Raw genomic sequence first — 18,904 nt, 5'->3', positions numbered from 1 at the left:
CTCAAGAATTATTATGGCTTTCCATAAAAAAATGTAAAAAAAAATTAAAATTTATTTTTCTTAAAAATAAATCAACATTTTTTGTTAGTTTTTATTTTTTTCAGTGTTCTTCACCAGCTATAGAGTTTAAAACCATTTGAAAATGAAGTTTGATTCATTACGAAAAAGATCCAAAAAAAAAAAGAGTGGCCCGGCCAAAGGTTTTTCGCAATATCGATTTGAAGAAGGGCGCACAGCGGTTTTCCATACAAAAACGGCTTGCTCGTGAAAATTGGCTGGTCAACACATGCCGTTGCGCGCGTAGCGTCAGCCGACTGAAGATGTCAATGAGGCACTTCTTGTCGTTTTGTATGGGAATCCGCTGTGCGCCCTTCTTCGATTCGATATTGCGAAAAACCTTTGGCCGGGCCACTCTTTTTCTTTTTTTGATCTTTTTCGTAATGAATCAAACTTTATTTTCAAATGGTTTTAAACTCTATAGCTGGTGAAGAACACTGAAAAAAATAAAAACTAACAAAAAATGTTGATTTATTTAAAAAAAAAAATAAATTTTAATTTTTTTTTATCTTTTTTTTTATGGAAAGCCATAATAATTCTTGAGCGATTAGTGAAAACATCATAAAGATATCTCTTACCGTTCCGAAGTTATGAATTAATGACTGAGTGCAACTTTTTCGAAAAAGTGTCAAAAATGCCATGTTTTGACCCCTATAACTCCGGTAAAACTCAAAATTTCGCTGTGAACCGGAAAAGTAAAAAAGTTCGATGAAAATCGGACCTTCGGAACAGGGGTGGCCCACTTGGCAGATTTTGACTCAATACCAAGTTGTATTTTGATCGAGAGAAACCAAAGTTACATAGGTATACCTAACAGTAAAGCTGAAGAGTCTTGTAAATAATAATTTATCCTGATTAGGGGAAAATCGAATCATATATTGATCAGAGTTACTTAGAGAAGTTATACTGTATCAGCATAAAAATGATCACATTCACACACCGCCAGAAAGAGAGAGAGCACTTGTGTGTGCGTGTGAAATTTATCTTCCTTTGTGCATCTCAAGAGGTTGCCTTACCAACAAGAGCAACAAAAAACATCTAAAACAAAGCGGCCAACAGTTGCACCAGCTGCTCAGCCAGCGGGGGAGGGGCAGGGGCGTCGGAGGAGGGGGGCAGGGGAAAACGTGAGCCGTCGAGGGCCCCGCTCCTGTGATTTATAGAGCCGCTGGCTAAGGAGTCCGGCTGGTGAGGATTTCGAGGAGGGGGGCGAGGAGGAGTGCAGTTGCCGGTCTCCGTCTCCGTTTCGGTGTGAAACCTGCCAGACAGTCTGACGGCAAGGCAACGATAACTGCCCCCTCCGTTCCCCCATTTTATACCCCACCCCACGTACCGCCGCCCCTGCCTCCGCTTTGTTTTCGGCTGTGCCACACTCCGTTTTGTGGTCTTCTTCGACGATCGTACATGCACTTAAAAAAATATATGAAACTGAAGAGAATAAAATTCTATTAGGTAAATACTATTGCGCTACATTTCTACGGTTTTGGAGTTTGGATTTCACAATCTAAAAGAACTAATCGGAACTATGTAGTTAAACCCCATCTGTGGTTGGATATGGTAGCGATCTAACATTTTCAACTAAAATTTGGCTATATCCTAAGAGCCGGATGAAATGTTATTTAGGTATGGACCAAGAAGATAACAAGAGAGAACGCTATAGTCGGGAGCCTCGACTGTTAAATACCCGTTACTCAGCTTATCAACTTTAATTTAATGTATGTTTTTTGCGCGCCCCATTTAGAGTGATCATCTAAAATAATACATTTGAATTTTGCATTCATTTAGAGCTGGCAGCAGTCTTGCGCCGGTGACGGCGGAAATGATACTGTTATATACAAAACTTTGGGCGCCACAGGAACCCCTAAAATCTGCTTGCTTAAGGCCAATCCGCTAGCTTATATAGTTTCCGATATCTTAGCGTTCATATATACAGAGACGGACTTTTGAACGAAATATACCCGTTTTTTCTACGAGTAACGGATATGAAAATGCTAAACAAAATTTGATAGCATGTAGTACCTTTCCTTTCGAAACATGTCGCGGTTAAATACTAGAAATGGAAAGTTCTTGCTTGACACTCAATTATACAACAAATTTCGGTGATATTTTCTGCATGTGTAAGGACGGGTAAACGAAGAAGACTCTAGACGGTTAAAAGGGGCGGGGTAAAAACTCAAGTGGAGTGGACTGGCAGACAGTATGACGCCAAAATGCAAGACAAGACAACCTGGTCGATAACAAAGGTAAACAGGCAACGGCCAACGGCCAACCAAGGAACAGAGCAACTGAAAAAGCCTCGGTCGTGGGATTCGATCGGGATTGTCGGCTCAGCTCAACTGGGTTCAGAACCAGATGCAGATACAGATATAGATACACGTACGCGCAGATACGGATTCAGATACTAGTACACCCGCCCCGCCGCTGAGTGCCCAACTAATCATTGTGTGATTCTTGTTTGTTTATTTGCCTGGCTTTATGAAAAGACTTTTCGGTAGAAATTATTTATTGTCGCCTGTGTTTATGTATCTGCGTATCCGAGTATCTCAGTGCATATATCTATGTGGGCAGCCCTTTGAACACAATTAAACAGTTAACTAGAGATCGAGTCGATTTCGAATTCCGCTAGATCAGCGAATTCAAACTCCTCGGGAATAAAAAAATAAATATCGGAAGTCTCTTTGCTTTATTTATTAGTTTTTAAGGCTTTTGTACTATAGAGCAAGAGAGGAAATATATTAGCATTACTTTTGGACTTATATGCATTTTCGTAGAGTCAAATCTACTACTGCCTAAGTTTAAGGCCCCTAAACCTATCAAAATTAGCTTTGCCTATAATATTTTCCTCTTATCTATGAAAAATTGCCAATATTCTCGAGGCAAACAAATGAAGTAATAATCCAGGCAAAGGTTTCTCCCATTCTCAGTGATCTGAAAAAATTGTAAAACCCCCGAGACGTGTTCCTGCATAGCAAAAGAGACAATGGAAAAAAGTCACCGTCTGGGAGTCCCTAGTCCAATCGATGCGGCTGGCAGATTGCTATATAAACTCAGTAAAACCACGATCTGCCACAACAGTATCTCCACTGATATTCCATCATGAAGTTCGTCGTATTCTTGGCTATCTGCTTGGCCTTGGTGGCTTGTTTGGTGCAGGCTCAGCCCGTTCCTGAAGAGGACCAAAATCCAGCGGATCGTCCTCTGGTTTATCAGGATGTTCACGAGGAGGTCCAGCACAGTCGCCAGAAGCGGGCCACCTGCGATCTTCTGTCGAAGTGGAACTGGAACCACACCGCCTGTGCCGCCCACTGTATTGCCAAGCGATTCAAAGGAGGCTACTGCAGCGACAAGGCCGTCTGCGTGTGCCGTAATTGATTTAGTTTGGATGCAGACAGCTAACAGGCAAAGCATTCACATCCTTAAATGTATAAAGATGGGAACATTAAATTATTACAAATTGTACTTATTTCTTAATTTCACTAAATTAAAAATAAAAAAAAACGGTTGAACTTTAAAGTGCTATTCATTGACCATTATTACAGATAGTCAAATTTATTAAATCTTAGACTAATAAACTGTCTACTATAGAATTTGTAAAACATATATCTTTGAGCTAAGGTACAACAAGAGAGTGGATAACAAATACTGTAAAAGACTGTTAGAACCACGAGTCAAAATAGAAAACCATTAGAATCTTCCTTAATACTAGGCTCAAAAGCCTAGATAGACGTAATTTGTTCGGAGTTATATAAAGTGTTTTTGCTTGGATAGAGTCTATCGTTTACAACTTAGAATGTCATCTAACGACTATATCCGTTAATGTCTAGTTATGCATTAATCGGAAAAAGCTTTCGTATAGATTCTATTCCGCATATTTTTCAGATCTTATAACAAAAACACAGGTTATCATAAACCGGTAGCTATTCACTTTACTATAAAAGACAATTGAAAGCTGACCAGGTATAACAGTTTCCTATTTGTCATCTCAGTATGAAGATCACAATTATTCTGGCTTTAACTTTCGCTGCGATCTGCGTATTGCAGGCTCAAAGCATTTCGGAGGATACCAAAGTTCATCAACTGCAGCAGAATCTTCTGGAAAATCTTCTCCAGAATGTGGAACAGCACAGCCGCCAGAAGCGAGCCAACTGCGATATCGGCAATTGTGCTGCCTTCTGTTCAAGAAAACGAGGATTAAAGGGTATCTGCGTAAAGGGACATTGTCGTTGCCACTGATTATGATTTGAAGGCAAATATAATATCCCAATTCTTATGTATATAATCGAACACAACACAGCACATATCAATTATAAAGATAATAAATCAAAGAATTACTTCAAAATGTTTAATTGTTTTATTGTTTTTGCATATCCTAAAAGCAAAAGGATTACCATAGGTTGAACATTTTTGGACATCCATTATATCGAGCAAGTGAAATCTCCTTTAATACACAGTGCAACTGTAAATGTAAGCGCAGTTTTGTTTTTAAAACCTAAAGGTACTCATCAAAACGTTTAAAACCACATACGGCGTTCTTCTGGCTTAGCTCACGTTGGGATACTATAGCGATTTAATGATTATGTGTAAAAATTGATTTATGAACGCTATATATTGTAAGCCGATTCCAGTTTGAGGTACGCGTCCTCAACATTATTTTAGGTAAAGACATTGAAAGGTACAAGTAGTTTTTAAAATGGCTTAAAACAGAAAATATAAAAATGTAGACACAAAAATTAAAACATAGCGTTTGGTTTCAATAAAATCTGGTTTTTCCGAAATTTTGGCGCCTATCTCACAATAGCTGAACTTATGCTATAAACGTTGCTCTTCTTTTTCTTCTCTTATTTGTTTTTAAAGTCTCAGAGATCTCAGCGTTAATACAGACAGACAGACGATAATGGCTAGATCGATTCGGCTACTTTATTGGGTCAAAAACGATTTCATCTAAATGTTACATACTTTTTCCCTAATACTCTACGAGTAATAAGTAGGGGAGGAGTCTGTAGGTTGGTACACCTTTTGTTTTTAATCTGCCATTTCGACATTCACTTATGAAACTTTACGTATTTGGTACTGATCGAAAGGTTAGTCTATTAGCTTAATAAAAAACAAAAAAAAATATTTTTTTTCCTTAGAGAAAACTGAAAAATTATTTTTTTTGTAAAGTGTCAAAAAAACGACATTTTGAAAAAGAGGTCTGTAAGTTGGGACACTTTTAAAAGTCAATAATACTCACACAAAAAGTACTCCAAACTATAAGGAACTATTTATTTATGTTAATTTAATCAATTTTACACAGAGAAAATTATGCAACGTTTTGGTTGCCGTTTTCATATAAAAACGTTTTAAAAATAAAAATGAAAACGTTTTAAAAATGCAAAGTAAAATAAATTTGTATGATATGTTTATTTTATTTGCACCTAAAACTTTTGATAATTTTCTCTGTGTAGTTCGTCCTAAATTATTTCCCATCCATTTTTTAAGAACTTAGACCCAATAACAATTAAAATCAAAAGGCTCTTTGTACATTCACTTTTCCCCTAATATCAAAGAAATGTACTAGGCGGAAAGCGACCTCTGTTGGCCTAAGGCCTTTTTGTATGAAAAACGGGTGTCTCAACTTACACGCTCAAAGTGTCCCAACTTACACAAAATGGGATGTTTCGGAAAAAAATTAATAACTTTTGTTCTGACTGTCACATTAAGCTGATTCTTTTTTTAATTAGTTAACAGTTAATATACTAATGTTTTAAATCTCTTACCAAGTTAATTTAAGGACGTTATTAATTTTAAATGGAATTTTGAAAAAAGTAGACAAAAACTTTTTTGGTGCAAAATGGTACACGACTCTCACAGCTTAAATCTGGCTAGAGCCTGGCTTATAATGTTTTCCCCAAAAGTTTTGTCACTAAAAAGGACTACAAAAAAAAACAAGAGAGAACGCTATAGACATCTCCCCTATACAAATTATTTTAATAAAAACAAGAAAGTAAGCTAGCATCGGCCAGCCGAAGTTTATATAATGCAGATCATTCCTATTAATTAACAAATCGCAAAAATGTTCAATTTTCTAATATTTCCCATTATTTTTCCGATCGTTCCTATGGCAGCTATATGATATAGTCGTCCGATTTTGATTAAATTAAAATTGAAATTCGGAAATATTTAAAAAGAGTCATATCCTAGAGTAGAAAATAATACAATAAAAACCAAAGAAGCTAGAATTTATTTCCTATTACTTTTCCATTAATTTTCCGATCGTTCCTATGGCAGCTATATGATATAGTAGTCCGATTTTTTAAATAATTAATTCGAAATTCAGAAATATTTAAAAAATAACATCCCCAAAAGTAGAAGGTAATATTTCAAAAAACACCGAAGCTAGAATTTTTTGAAGTTTTTTATACCCTTGTAGAGGGTATTATAATTTCAGTCAGATGTTTGCAACGCAGTGAAGGAGACGTTTCCGACCACATAAAGTATATATATTCTTGATCAGCACCAATAGCCGAGTCTATCTAGCCATGTCCGTCTGTCCGTCTGTCCGTCTGTCCGTCTGTCCGTTTCTATGCGAACTAGTCTCTCAGTTTTAAAGCTATCGCGATGAAACTTTCCCGAAGGTCTTCTTTCTATTGCAGGTAGTACATATGTCGGAACCAGCCGGATCGGACCACTATATCTTAAGGCTCCCAAACAAATATAAGAAAATTCATTGTAACTTTGTAGGAAGTAGGCGTTTTGATTCTTGACTACTTAAAAACAAAATTGAAATAAATCGAAACGCTGAATCTGGAATCCCTGGAACTGCACCGAGTGAGTATTCTTTTATCTACAAGGGTATATAAGCTTCGGCTGGCCGAAGGTAGCTTCCTTTCTTGTTTTTTTTTCCGATTGTTCCTATGGGAGCTATAAGATATAGTTGTCCGATCCGGTCGGCTCCGACATATATACTACCTGCAATAGAAAGAAGACTTTTGCGAAAGTTTTGTCCCGATAGCTCAAAAACTGAGAGACTAGTTTGCGTAGAAACAGACAGACGGACAGACGGACAGACGGACGGACAGACGGACATGGCTAGATCGACTCGTCTTGTGATGCTGATCAAGAATATATATACTTTATGGGGTCGGAAACGTCTCCTTCACTGCGTTGCAAACTTCTGACTGAAATGATAATACCCTCTGCAAGGGTATAAAAATGTTGAAATAGAATAGGGACATAAATAAATTTTCTATTGAAACCATAGCTTTCTGTCATAAACTTGACATTCGTTATGCTACTCCCTTAAATTTAAGGGCCTTAAAATCACTTATAATTTGACTTAGTGGATTATTGGCTTTGTTTATAATATTTCCCTCTTATCTATTAAAAATTGACAATATTCTCAAGGCAAACAAATGAAAAAGTACTCCAGACAAGGTCTTCTCCCATTCTCAGTGATCTGAAAAAATGTAAAACCCCCGAGACGTGTGTTCCTGCATAGCAAAAGAGACAATGGAAAAAAGTCACCGGTTGGGAGTCCCTGTCCCAATCGATCTTGCTGGCAGATTGCTATATAAACTCAGTAAAACAACAGTATCTCCACTGATATTCCACCATGAAGTTCGTCGTATTTTTGGCTATCTCTTTGGCTTTGGTGGCTTGTTCGGTGCAGGCTCAGCCCGTTCCTGAAGAGGACCAGAATCCAGCGGATCATCCTCTGGTTAATCAGGATGTCCACGAGGAGATGCAGCACAGTCGCCAGAAGCGGGCCACCTGCGATCTTCTGTCGAAGTGGAACTGGAACCACACCGCCTGTGCCGCCCACTGTATTGCCAAGCGATTCAAAGGAGGCTACTGCAGCGACAAGGCCGTCTGCGTGTGCCGTAATTGATTTAGTTTGGATCAATATATCTAATATCCCTTACACTCTAAAGATATAAACATTAGGTTATTAAAATTTTTAAATGTTTTAGAAAATGTAAACAAAACCGATTTGACTAAGCAAAAATTGAACTTGAACATAAATAAAAGTTTTCAATAAAAATAAACCTTAAACCATGCGCGGATTCACGGGGGAATATGGGAAATAAGTCCACTAAGTCCTCCCACTCGGGTCAAAAATGAAAGGAATTTGGTTATTCAAAAAGAGTGCAACAAAATATTTGTTTGGAAACCCCTCCCACAACCAAATCCCGAATCCTCCACTGCCTTCCAAGCATTTGTAAAAAAAATATCTTTGAGCTGGGGCACATGACTGTTCCTTGAAAAAGCCCAAATTAAGTTTAAAACTAAAAAAACAAGAGAGAACGCAATTTGTGTGAGTGATCCATGGCCATGGACATGGCTATTCAGACTATTGACTATTGAAGAATATATATACTTTATAGGGTCGGAAACGCTACCTTCTACCTGTTACAAACTTTTGCACGAATACAATATACCCTTTTACTAATTAATTAATTCCACACCTCAGACGAACTGAAGGCCTAAGCTGCTAGAACTTTTAATTTAGTTTTAACCTTAAGTTAGCTTTTTATAAATAAATAAAAGACTGTTATAACCAATCAAATTAAAACATGCCTAGAAAGGCGGTCTTTGTTCGGAGTTACATAAGATAGATTGGATAGATTTTATTACTTTAGAGCTTTCATATTCAACTTACAATATCATGTATCGACTAATTTGTCAGTGTCTAGTTATGCACTATTCCGCATTTTTTCAAATAAACAATGCTGTTTTCTAACTCTTACGACAAATACAGAGATTATCATAAGCCGGTAGCGGTTCATTTTTTTATAAAGCAAATTGAAAGCTTAAACTGGTAGAAGAGTTCTCCATTAAACATCCCACAATGTAGATCACGATTATCCTGACTCTAATTTTCGCAGCGATTTGCATATTGCAGACTCAAACTATTTCGGAGGATCCCGATAATCAGCCACTGCAGCAGGATCTGCAAGGAAACCCTATCCAGGATCCTAACCGCCAGAGGCGGGGCAACTGCAATACCCTTAGTTGCTCCGCAACCTGAAAAGGTATCAGCGCTGAAAAGGTATCTGCTTAAAGGGGACGTGCCGCTGTTTTCATTGATTTCGATTTGAAGTCCAATATAATAAGCAAAAGCGTGGGTCTATAGTCGAGTTAATATATAATTTATAAACCTAGTTCGCCCAAAATACACAAAATTTCATTCACAGCTTGTAATGTTTATACCCGTAGAGTAAAAGGGTACATTGATTTTTCTTGAATAAATCAATTAAAGTCTTAGCTAAATTGACATATATACAATGTTCATGTACAATGTACACAATCTCTGTGCAATCGCATTGAATTTGACTCACGGCAACTAAATAAATAATCTCTTATCACCACTTTCCATTTACCAGGCTAAAAAAATTGAACCCAATATAGCAACGATTTCCGCTGCATTTCCGTTTTTCTACGTTTTTGCTCTATAAATATGGCAAAGTGCGACTACAATTCGTTCTTATCAATTAACCGAACAAACAGTCGTTAGAAATGATCGACATTGCAAACAAACGAGGGAAAAAGCAAGAGAAACACGAGCGTAGAGCGGGATACACGACGCTTAATTAACGCCAATTACAATGGTTAATAAGAGTATGTAGAAATTATCGCTGAAACCGACCGACTTGTGGGTTTCTTTTAATTTACGAACGAATTGCCGGCTATTTACGCGAATCTATTGCCTTCGCCTTTACATGGCAAGTCGAACAGAGCATCCACTCGCGGGCAATTCCCCATTTGGACTGACTCTTCAGTTATCAGCTCACTATATAATCTTAAAATGCCAGAGAAAACCAGAGAGGTACATAATATATATAGTGCAGTTCTCCCGAAAATTATCATCGTCCACGTTCTTCTTGGTGTGATGCTGAGACAGAAGAAAATTTAAACTCCGCGCGCCCTTTACTTATCGATATTTTCTGGTTTAAAATTTCACTACCTATACGATAAAAATAATATTAATCTACAGAATAGTGAATGACATTTCCTGGGATCTTTAAGTTGAAAAACTTAAAACAATTATTTTAAAATTTTCAAACCCTCTCAACGAACAATGTCAGGAGATGGTAACCCTAAAAATATTTCAGAACTGCACTGCTTGTGACTATTGTACGACAAAACCTATCGATATTAGCATATTATTCTATATATTTATATTCTAGCATATTATATTACTAGAATTATTGTGACAACTGACCCGAACCTACCGCCGAACCTAAGTAGCATTCCTCAGTTATCGCCAAAGAGCTTTAAGGAACACGTCGCCTTAAGTCGTCGTAAATATAGGCACACGACTTTATCAACGCCGCACTTTCAAACCGAACGCGCTTGTGCTGACGTGGTGACGGCAATTAGTTTCCACACTTTAAATATTTAAACAATTAATTGAAAATATGCTGGCGAAGGCGATAGTCCTGTTCGGCCTGCTGGCCCTGGCCCAAGGATACAGCTTCACCTCCCGCGAGGTCAAGTGTCACGGTGAGCAAGCAGCACATATAAATCAGCAACAGGCGGCTGTGCACTTGTTGACCCTGGACTCCAGCTAATTGGAATTCTATTAATTGCAGTGTGCAAGGCCGTGGTGACGGAACTGGAGGAGGCCATCGCCAAGGAGGATACCCACAAGATGGCCGACGTCAGTGGCTTCCGCCTGGATGCCCAAGGAAATTCGATCAGCAAGAAGGTTCGCCTCATCAAATCTGAGATGTTCCTCACCGAGCTGATGGAGGGTATCTGTGAGTATATCTGGAGTTCGTTTTAAATATCAGAGAGGGGGAAAACCCAAGCAGAAGGAAATTAAATTACAGATAATAGTACCCCTGAACCACTTTATTTTAAGTAGTCTAAGGTACTGATAAATACAACAAGAATGAAGACAATCTATGAAGATTACGATTTTTTTAGAACTCTTTATCCCCTGTCGCGAGTAACACTTCCTCATTCTTAAAGGTGAGAAAATGGACGACTACCTGAAGGCGACCTACAAGAGCAATGGTAAATTCACACTTCTGAAGATGATCATCAACGGCCAGATGAACCCCGACTCCTCCTTGGTGGACTTTGTGCAGGACGGCGATCTCAACAAGAGCCTGGGACACTTCTGCAACGAAGTGCTGGAGGACAACGACGAGATCTTCGTGAAAGCCTTCCAGGCCGACGAGCTTGGCGACGATCTCGACATCAAGATCTGCTCGGAGCAGGCCAGGTACTGCGACGAGTCGCCCGTCCAGGAGGAGTACGACTTTGATGGCAAGGAGGAGCTGTAGCTCGTCCCAGTGATAGCCTAGTCAATTAACGAATTTCCTTGATCGCCGACAGTGCTGATCTGCGTACTGATCTTTCGAACGAAAACTATATTTAGTTAAAGTAAAAGAAAACCACCAAGCCAATTGTTAACAAGTGGATACGACAATAAATTCCAAGTGCAATGCCCTTAAATAATTTATTAACGTGTTGTGACAATTTATATTGTCAAAGATGAGCAAAGATGCTCTGGGGTTTTTCCACCAATTTGAAAATTATAACTCTAAAAGGTGCACTTCATGGATGGTCTATTTATTATCTACAATTACTTCGAATTCAGTTTTTTCACTTTACAATCTTCAATGCTGACAATGGTATCAATTTTAATTTATTATATTAGATTATTAAACGCGACCAGCGGCTGGGATGACTGCTTCTGTTCGATGCCCATAAAAGAATCGTCGATCGTTCTCTCTCTTGTGACTCCCTTTACATAAAACTCGGTTATAACAGAGTGGTGGGTTTATGTTCTCTCAACTACAGCAAACGTCCGAACATGCCGCCCCCAAATACTGAGTCCAGTATTTAAACCAAATTTCTGCACTTTGCTGTAAAGAAATAAGTGTCATTACGATATGTAGAGGTGGACAAAGTATGTACGTAATTAATGTTTATTCCGTAGCCTCTGAATAAGTAGCTAATGGCAATGGACAGATTTTCGACAAAGAGCGTTTATAAATTCCGGATGCCGTCTTAATAGATGCGACTCGAATGAGATTATCAGATCCTGGATGTAATTCGACTATGCGACCGAGCTTCCATTCATTTGGCGGAAGCCGATCATCTTTAATAATAACTATGTCGTGTAAACGCAAGTTTTCCTCAACCCGCTGCCATTTTGGACGAGATTGTAAGTGTGAAAGCCAATCCGAGCTCCAACGATGCCAAAAGGTTCGAAGCAGTCTTTGTCCTTCCAAGAATTGTGCGTTTAACGATTTATCCGAAGCTGATGGATTAGGTAGCGCCATCATGGAATCGCCAATTAAGAAATGGGCCGGTGTCAGTACTGCTAAATCCTCCATATCCGAGCTCAACGGGCAAAGTGGGCGAGAGTTCAAACAGGCTTCGATTTGAACCAAAATAGTTGAGAGTTGTTCGTAGGTCATGAGCGCCCCTTTACACGTGCGATGTAAGTGTGTCTTAACCGCTTTAACATTCGCCTCCCATAATCCACCGAAGTTTGGGCTGTGTGGCGGATTGAAATGCCATTGAATCTGCTGAGCGGTTAATTTTGGAATAACCGTTGCGATAACGCTTTGTCGAAACTCTTCATGCCAAAGGTTTAGGGATTTATCTGCTCCAATGAAATTGGTACCGCAATCGCTGTAGATGTGTTGGCAGTATCCACGTCTGCCAATAAAACGTTGTAGAGCCCACAAAAAATCCTGAGAAGACAATCCGGTAACAGCTTCCAAGTGGACTGCCTTTGTCGCCAAGCATATAAAAACTGCAATATATGCCTTGTATTTGTGGTGTCCACGAAACTTTGACGCTTTGATTTCTAGCGCACCGGTATAGTCCACGCCTGTGGCTTCAAAGGCTCGCTTTGGTGGGTTCACTCGATGTAAGGGAAGGTCTCCCATGAGCTGCGTGACTGCCTTCGGTCTGTGCTTGAAGCAGTCAACACATTTGTGCAGAATCTTTTTAACTGCCTGTTTCCCATTAAGAATCCAAAACGTTTGCCTTGTCACTGCCAGTGTAAGTGATATCCCGCCATGTAATGTGTTGAGATGAGCATTACGAATGACAAGTTCGGTAAAATGATGATCCTTTGGCAAAATGATCGGTGTGCGTTGATGCGGCGATAGGTGCAATGCATTTTTCAATCTCCCTCGGACACGCAGCACTCCTTCGTTATCTAGAAATGGGGAAAGTTGACTTAATTTGTTCGATCTAGATAAATGTGTTTTTGTCTTTATTTTTTGAATCTCCACCTTAAACGTTTCATGTTGCACTAGTCGGACAATGTGCCCTAGTGCCTGCTGAAACTCCTGGGCGGTAACTGGACCTCTCTGTCGAGAGTCCACGCGCGTTTGTGAATTGTGAATAAAGCGTCGTACGTAAGCCATTATAAACAGAAGTTTGTTGTAAGATGAAAACGACGTGAGTAAAGAGTTTGGATTTCTCTCAACGCAGCTGTGGGTTTGTAGAGAAAGCGATTTTTGCTCACACGAGAGATTGGTGCTATCAGGAATGTCAAAGATTTTGCTAGGCCATTGAGATTCTGGTAGTCGTAGCCAAGAAGGCCCCTGCCACCATAAATCATAGGCAGCTAATTGATCTGGATAGAGACCACGCGTCGCGCAGTCTGCAGGGTTATCTCCGGTGGGCACATGTCTCCATTGAGATGCAGAACTGGACTCCAAAATTCGTCCTACACGATTCGCTACGAATGTTTTCCAATGTAAGGGATCCCCCGCAATCCAATAAAGAACGATCGTTGCGTCGCTCCAGAAATAGGTCGAAATGGGATGCGTTGGTTGATCTATTTGCTTGCAGAGCCAGTCACCCAGTTGTGCGGCGAGTACAGCTCCACATAGTTCCACTCTAGGAATTGTCAACGGCTTTGTGGGTGTGACTCGACTCTTTGCAGCTATGAGATGCGTGTATACCGAGTTATTTGTATGTTGGACCCGCACATAGGCACACGCTGCGTATGCCATAGAAGAGCCATCACAAAAGATATGCAGCTGCAAGGATGCGATGGTGCTGGGTAAATACTGTAACCATCGGGGTATTCTCAGTGATTCAATTTTAAGTAAATTGGTGCAGTATTCTTTCCACTTGTGCTGAATTACTGGCGGTACCGTTGCGTCCCAAGCTAATCCTGCTGGAGTGCCATCAGCCTGTTGAATACGTATGCTCCAGACTTCTTTGAGAATAACCTTGGCGATGATTATGACTGGAGCAACGAAACCTAAAGGATCGTACAGACGTGCAACTGTAGCAAGAATTGATCGTTTAGTGAAAATTTCATCAATTGTAAATTTTAATTTGAAACCATAAAAGTCTTCCTTGGGGTGCCAATATAGCCCCAAAGTTTTAATGGACTCTTGGTTTTCGATTTCCAAAATTTTGGAATTGGACATGTGCTCAGGAGGAATAGAGTTCAAAAGACTGGGATGATTTGCTGCCCATTTTCGAAGCTCCATACCAGCTGATTGAAGTGCCCCGATGACATCATCTCGAACTTGAAGGGCTCCCTTAATTGTCTCATGTCCACTTTGCAAATCATCCACATATATTTCTTTTCGTAAAACATGTTCTGCTAATGGAAATTGATCTCGTTCATCCTGAGCGATCTGATGCATGATGCGAATGGCTGTGTACGGGGCTGATGCTGTTCCAAACGTCACAGTTGTTAAACAATAATCCTTTATAGCATTGTTTTCCCTTTGCCAAATAATCCGTTGGAAGTGTGTATCCTCCGGGTGTACATCGATGCAACGATACATTTTCTGAATATCGGCCGCAAAGACATATTGTAAAAATCGCCAATTGAGAATGACCCCACCAAGGTCGTTTTGTAAGGCTGGGCCTATACAGAGAATGTCGTTGAGCGATTTTCCATTTGATGTCTTGCATGAGGCGTCGTACACAACTCGAAGTTTTGTGGTGCTGCTGTCCGCCTTCAGAACTGCATGATGGGGTAATGTGCATGCAGTATAACTGATTGAGCCTCCTTTGTCCGCCAGGCGATGCTGTTCTTCTGAGGTGATGGCTTCAGTTATTTGGTGCAGCTCGAAGTATTCCTCCATGACCTTTGAGTATTGTTCATACAGATCTGGTTTCTTTTGGAATTTTCGCTGTAAAAAATGAAACCGATTTAGGGCAGTTTGTTTTGATTTTCCTATGGTTTGGTTAGGATCAAATAAGGTTTTAAATGGTAGGCGCACCATGTACTTTCCATTTGGTTGGCGTATATGAGTGCGTTTAAAGTGGTCTTCGCACCATTGTTCTTCCGCAGTGTAGAGACGGGTTGTACTTACTGCTTCCAATTCGAAGAATTTTTGAACTAGAGTTTCCAGATTAGAATGATGACATTGTATGGATATCGTGTGTGTCTGTTTTGGCGTAATTCTGCCAAAAATGATCCAACCAAGTTGCGTGCATTGGGCAATTGGTTGATCGTAAGATCCTCTCCTGATTCCACTCATCATAAATTGTGGAATGGTGTCCACGCCGAGGAGCACATCTATGCTATTAGTGTGCATAAAATTTGGGTCGGCGAGCTCCAACCCAGTTAAATGTGGACACGTTGGTAGAGTTAGATTCGTCCTTGGTAAAGGAGAAGTCAGGGTACGCAAAACGAAGGCATTTTCCACCCACATCTTGAATCCTGAATTAGTAGTTGAGCTTAAAGTACATTCGGTGCGATATTTGCACCTGTTGGTGGAATTCCCTCCTACCCCTGATATTTCTGCTGAGACTGGAAATCGGGGAAGCCCTAGCGCTTGGACTACAGTTTCCGTAACAAGGGTACCTTCTGATCCATGATCGATAAGGGCTCGGACCACCGCTGACTGACCTGTGGCATTACTATGAAGACGAACCAGAGCAGTTGCGAGAATCATCGTATGAGGTGTTGAATGTGAGGCTGACGCGCTGATGAGCTGTGTGGTGTTGCTAGATGCTGTCAGACCCTGTGAGTTGAGACTAGTTATGTTTCCTGCAGACTGCGCGACATCACTAGCCTTTACCTGGGTTGGGAAATGTAAGAGAGTGTGATGGCGTTGTCCACATTGTAAACAGTTTTTGCTGCTGTTACATTTTGACAGAGAATGGGTGGGGCTGAGGCAATTGAGACATACCTTACTGCGGTCAACAATAAGTTTGCGAGCGAAAGAATCCTTTGCTAAAAAGTCTGGACAACGACGTAAGATGTGTTGGTCATTGCAATGAGCGCAGCGAACAGAGTTGGTAGTAACCCCTGAAGTATGGCAGCTACTGATCCTGGTTTGTGCGTTGCCTGAATGTTTGATGACGTTTCGTTGGAAGCCGTTGACTCCTTGTGGTTGCCGTGGTGGAGGTGGAACCTTGCGACCTTCAATTATATCGATGCTAAAAAGTCGGTTGTTGAGAAATGATTCCAAAGTGAAAAAGGTTGGGATTTCCTTTGTACTCCCAAGACTGTGTTCCCAGGCTTGGATAGTTTGCGATGGCAGCTTAGTGGTGAGATGATGCACAATCCAATGATCGCAATTGGCAATTGCAATGTTGAGGCGTTTGAACTCATTGATGCAAACGTTGGCAACGTTTAACATATGTTTTAGTTCGGCTGAACTTTCTTTGGAAATTGATGGCAACTCATATAGGGTATTCATATGATGCATGAATAACAATCGGGGATTATTATAACGCGTAACAATGAGACTCCAGGCGACGAGATAATTCGCTTCAGTCAAGTCCATTTGATGCACGTCTTGATCTCGGTCCGCTGGGAGTGCTTGCTTCAGAAAGTGGAATTTTTGTATGCTGGAAAGTGCACCATTATCGTGAATAAGTTGTTGAAAGACATCATGAAAGGCTGGCCATTCAGTCAGCTTGCCAGAATAACTAGGTACTGGTAATTTTGGTAGTTGAACTGTAGAGCCAGGCGCTTGTAGCATGGTGGTGTTGTGCATCGTTGAATTAGAATGGCTAGGAGTAGCGTCGCTGGGAACTGTTGGAAACCGGGTCTCGAAGGCGTCTCCAATCTCGCAATAATATGTTAAGTAAGACTCTTCAAACCTTGCTGCTAGTTGAGAGGTAAAATATTCATGTTCAGGTGAGCAACCGTTCAATAAAAGAGTTTGATGATTGGTGTCGAATTCCTTTGAGAAATTTTCAAGTTTATTTATACGAGTTTGAAAATAGATTTTAGTTTTTCTTGACTGACTATCCTTTTTAAAATTTTGATAAAGTTGTTTAACACGTTCAAAAATATCAGCTTGAAGTATATGTAGGTTTGATAGGCTGGCATCGCTGGATGCCTGCCCCTGCTCCTGGTCTTTATCTGCTGCCATGTTTCAGCTTTGATTGTATTACTCTTATACACTGAAAAATGTACTCAATACTTTGTCAACTCACCAACACACCACAACGACACTTACCCCTTTCAAGTTGTGACGTAACGAAATTGAACGAAAAGTCTGGAAGTCCAAGTGAAGTCGCTCCAGGTTTGACGAAAAGGTGTGGGGGATGCGACGTGATAGATTTCGGCAGCGAAACAGCTTCTCTCCAGCATCTAAATTAACCCACGTTGACTTCGGCAAAGCGATGGATCGGCAGGGCAGCGCAGTTGGAGGGTAAAGCGTATGGGACGATAGTGTAACAGCACTTATACATGTGCTGCCGTTTGCTGGTTATATGTAGTTGCGAATGGAAAATTTATAACCATGTGCCAGATTTCACAAAGTTTAGATCCAAACTGATTAATTAATTCGAAAACAGATTAGTAGATAATTATTCCAGAAGGCGTGATTGGATGGGTCCCCTCATGGGCCACCAAAATGTTGTGACAATTTATATTGTCAAAGATGAGCAAAGATGCTCTGGGGTTTTTCCACCAATTTGAAAATTATAACTCTAAAAGGTGCACTTCATGGATGGTCTATTTATTATCTACAATTACTTCGAATTCAGTTTTTTCACTTTACAATCTTCAATGCTGACAATGGTATCAATTTTAATTTATTATATTAGATTATTAAACGCGACCAGCGGCTGGGATGACTGCTTCTGTTCGATGCCCATAAAAGAATCGTCGATCGTTCTCTCTCTTGTGACTCCCTTTACATAAAACTCGGTTATAACAGAGTGGTGGGTTTATGTTCTCTCAACTACAGCAAACGTCCGAACATAACGAGTGTTTAACATAATAGTTTAGTTATTCCTCCTTGCTGTAAAACAAACTTTTAGGATGAGATGATTTTTCTGATTACACAGCTGTTACTTACGGCTCTTCGGTTACATTACGCAGCATTTGGTGGCGAATCACTAGAAACGGAGCTCCAAAGCCCACGACTCCCGCAATTAGATAACACAGTGTGAAGCGCATCGGGCTATTCAAGCCAAAGGGTAAGTTCTGTTAAATATTATACAAGTTCTAAGACTGCTAGACCACGGGGAAACTTGGTAACATTACCGCTCCGGGACAACCTCCTGCATCTCCGTGTCCGTTGCGCTTAAGCGGGCCGCAAAACTTGCTTATGGGTTTACGAAGTGTGGACCACATTAAACAATTTTTAACTGCCTTTGGGGACTGAAATAGTAAGTTATTTGATAGCTTTTGAATGAGAAGTGACGCCTTGAATTCTAACAACTGACTGACAGTTCTGTGTTTAAAACTATCGCCTACTATTTGACAATTGTATGTTTACACAGAAAGAAGAGAAAAGTTTTTGAATGTTTGAAAATGTATCAGTAAGTATAAAAGAATTTTAAGTATTGCTAAAGTATTAGCTATATTTCCCTAAACCACAATGGGAAATAGATTTTAAACCAAAATCAATGACTTCTTTATGAATTGTTTATAATTTTGGTACTATTTCGACCTCAT

At 40.0% G+C, this 18,904-nt stretch overlaps 4 protein-coding genes across 7 annotated transcripts; 3 read left to right on the top strand and 1 right to left on the bottom strand.

Annotated features, from left to right (window-relative positions):
* The first annotated feature begins 3,122 nt into the window (after positions 1–3,122).
* On the top strand, positions 3,123–3,567 carry LOC108058069 (defensin-like). The gene has a single exon (XM_017142573.3). The coding sequence runs from the start codon at positions 3,151–3,153 to the stop codon at positions 3,424–3,426; it is 276 nt and encodes a 91-aa protein (XP_016998062.2). The 5' UTR covers positions 3,123–3,150; the 3' UTR covers positions 3,427–3,567.
* Positions 3,568–7,613: 4,046 nt separating this feature from the next.
* On the top strand, positions 7,614–8,088 carry LOC108058070 (defensin-like). Its single transcript, XM_017142575.3, has one exon. It carries the CDS (start codon positions 7,649–7,651, stop codon positions 7,922–7,924), a length of 276 nt encoding a protein of 91 aa, XP_016998064.2. The 5' UTR covers positions 7,614–7,648; the 3' UTR covers positions 7,925–8,088.
* Positions 8,089–10,233: 2,145 nt separating this feature from the next.
* sel (canopy family protein seele) lies at positions 10,234–11,506 on the top strand. Its single transcript, XM_017142540.3, has 3 exons — positions 10,234–10,539; positions 10,629–10,796; positions 11,011–11,506. The coding sequence occupies exons 1-3, from the start codon at positions 10,455–10,457 to the stop codon at positions 11,325–11,327; spliced, it is 570 nt and encodes a 189-aa protein (XP_016998029.2). The 5' UTR covers positions 10,234–10,454; the 3' UTR covers positions 11,328–11,506.
* COX7CL (Cytochrome c oxidase subunit 7C-like) lies at positions 11,478–18,670 on the bottom strand. Of its 4 annotated transcripts, none has more exons than XR_011417861.1 (4): positions 18,491–18,669; positions 18,303–18,430; positions 17,457–18,245; positions 11,478–11,912 (listed from the first exon to the last, which is right to left on the bottom strand). XR_011417861.1 is itself a non-coding variant. In XM_017142541.3 (4 exons), the coding sequence occupies exons 1-3, from the start codon at positions 18,578–18,580 to the stop codon at positions 18,233–18,235; spliced, it is 231 nt and encodes a 76-aa protein (XP_016998030.1). In that variant the 5' UTR covers positions 18,581–18,670; the 3' UTR covers positions 11,478–11,512; positions 18,211–18,232. The 4 variants fall into 4 exon arrangements, 3 of the variants coding, with proteins under 3 accessions (XP_016998030.1, XP_044248692.1, XP_044248691.1); XM_017142541.3 differs by having other exon boundaries at positions 11,478–11,512; positions 18,211–18,245; positions 18,491–18,670; XM_044392757.2 differs by lacking the exons at positions 18,303–18,430; positions 18,491–18,669 and having other exon boundaries at positions 11,478–15,170; positions 15,354–18,237.
* Positions 18,671–18,904: the final 234 nt, after the last annotated feature.

This window comes from Drosophila takahashii, chromosome 2R, assembly GCF_030179915.1.
Source record: "Drosophila takahashii strain IR98-3 E-12201 chromosome 2R, DtakHiC1v2, whole genome shotgun sequence".
Classification (NCBI taxonomy): Eukaryota; Metazoa; Arthropoda; class Insecta; order Diptera; family Drosophilidae; genus Drosophila; species Drosophila takahashii.
This window is presented reverse-complemented; position numbering and strand designations above follow the sequence as displayed.

Bases quoted from the DNA above. Each gene is read 5' to 3' on its own strand.
- LOC108058069 (XM_017142573.3), top strand. From the start codon at position 3,151: ATGAAGTTCGTCGTATTCTTGGCTATCTGCTTGGCCTTGGTGGCTTGT.
- LOC108058070 (XM_017142575.3), top strand. From the start codon at position 7,649: ATGAAGTTCGTCGTATTTTTGGCTATCTCTTTGGCTTTGGTGGCTTGT.
- sel (XM_017142540.3), top strand. From the start codon at position 10,455: ATGCTGGCGAAGGCGATAGTCCTGTTCGGCCTGCTGGCCCTGGCCCAA. The intron at 10,540-10,628 runs GTGAGCAAGCAG...TATTAATTGCAG, and splicing joins CCGCGAGGTCAAGTGTCACG to TGTGCAAGGCCGTGGTGACG. The intron at 10,797-11,010 runs GTGAGTATATCT...TCATTCTTAAAG, and splicing joins CGAGCTGATGGAGGGTATCT to GTGAGAAAATGGACGACTAC.
- COX7CL (XM_044392756.2), bottom strand. From the start codon at position 17,369: ATGGCAGCAGATAAAGACCAGGAGCAGGGGCAGGCATCCAGCGATGCC.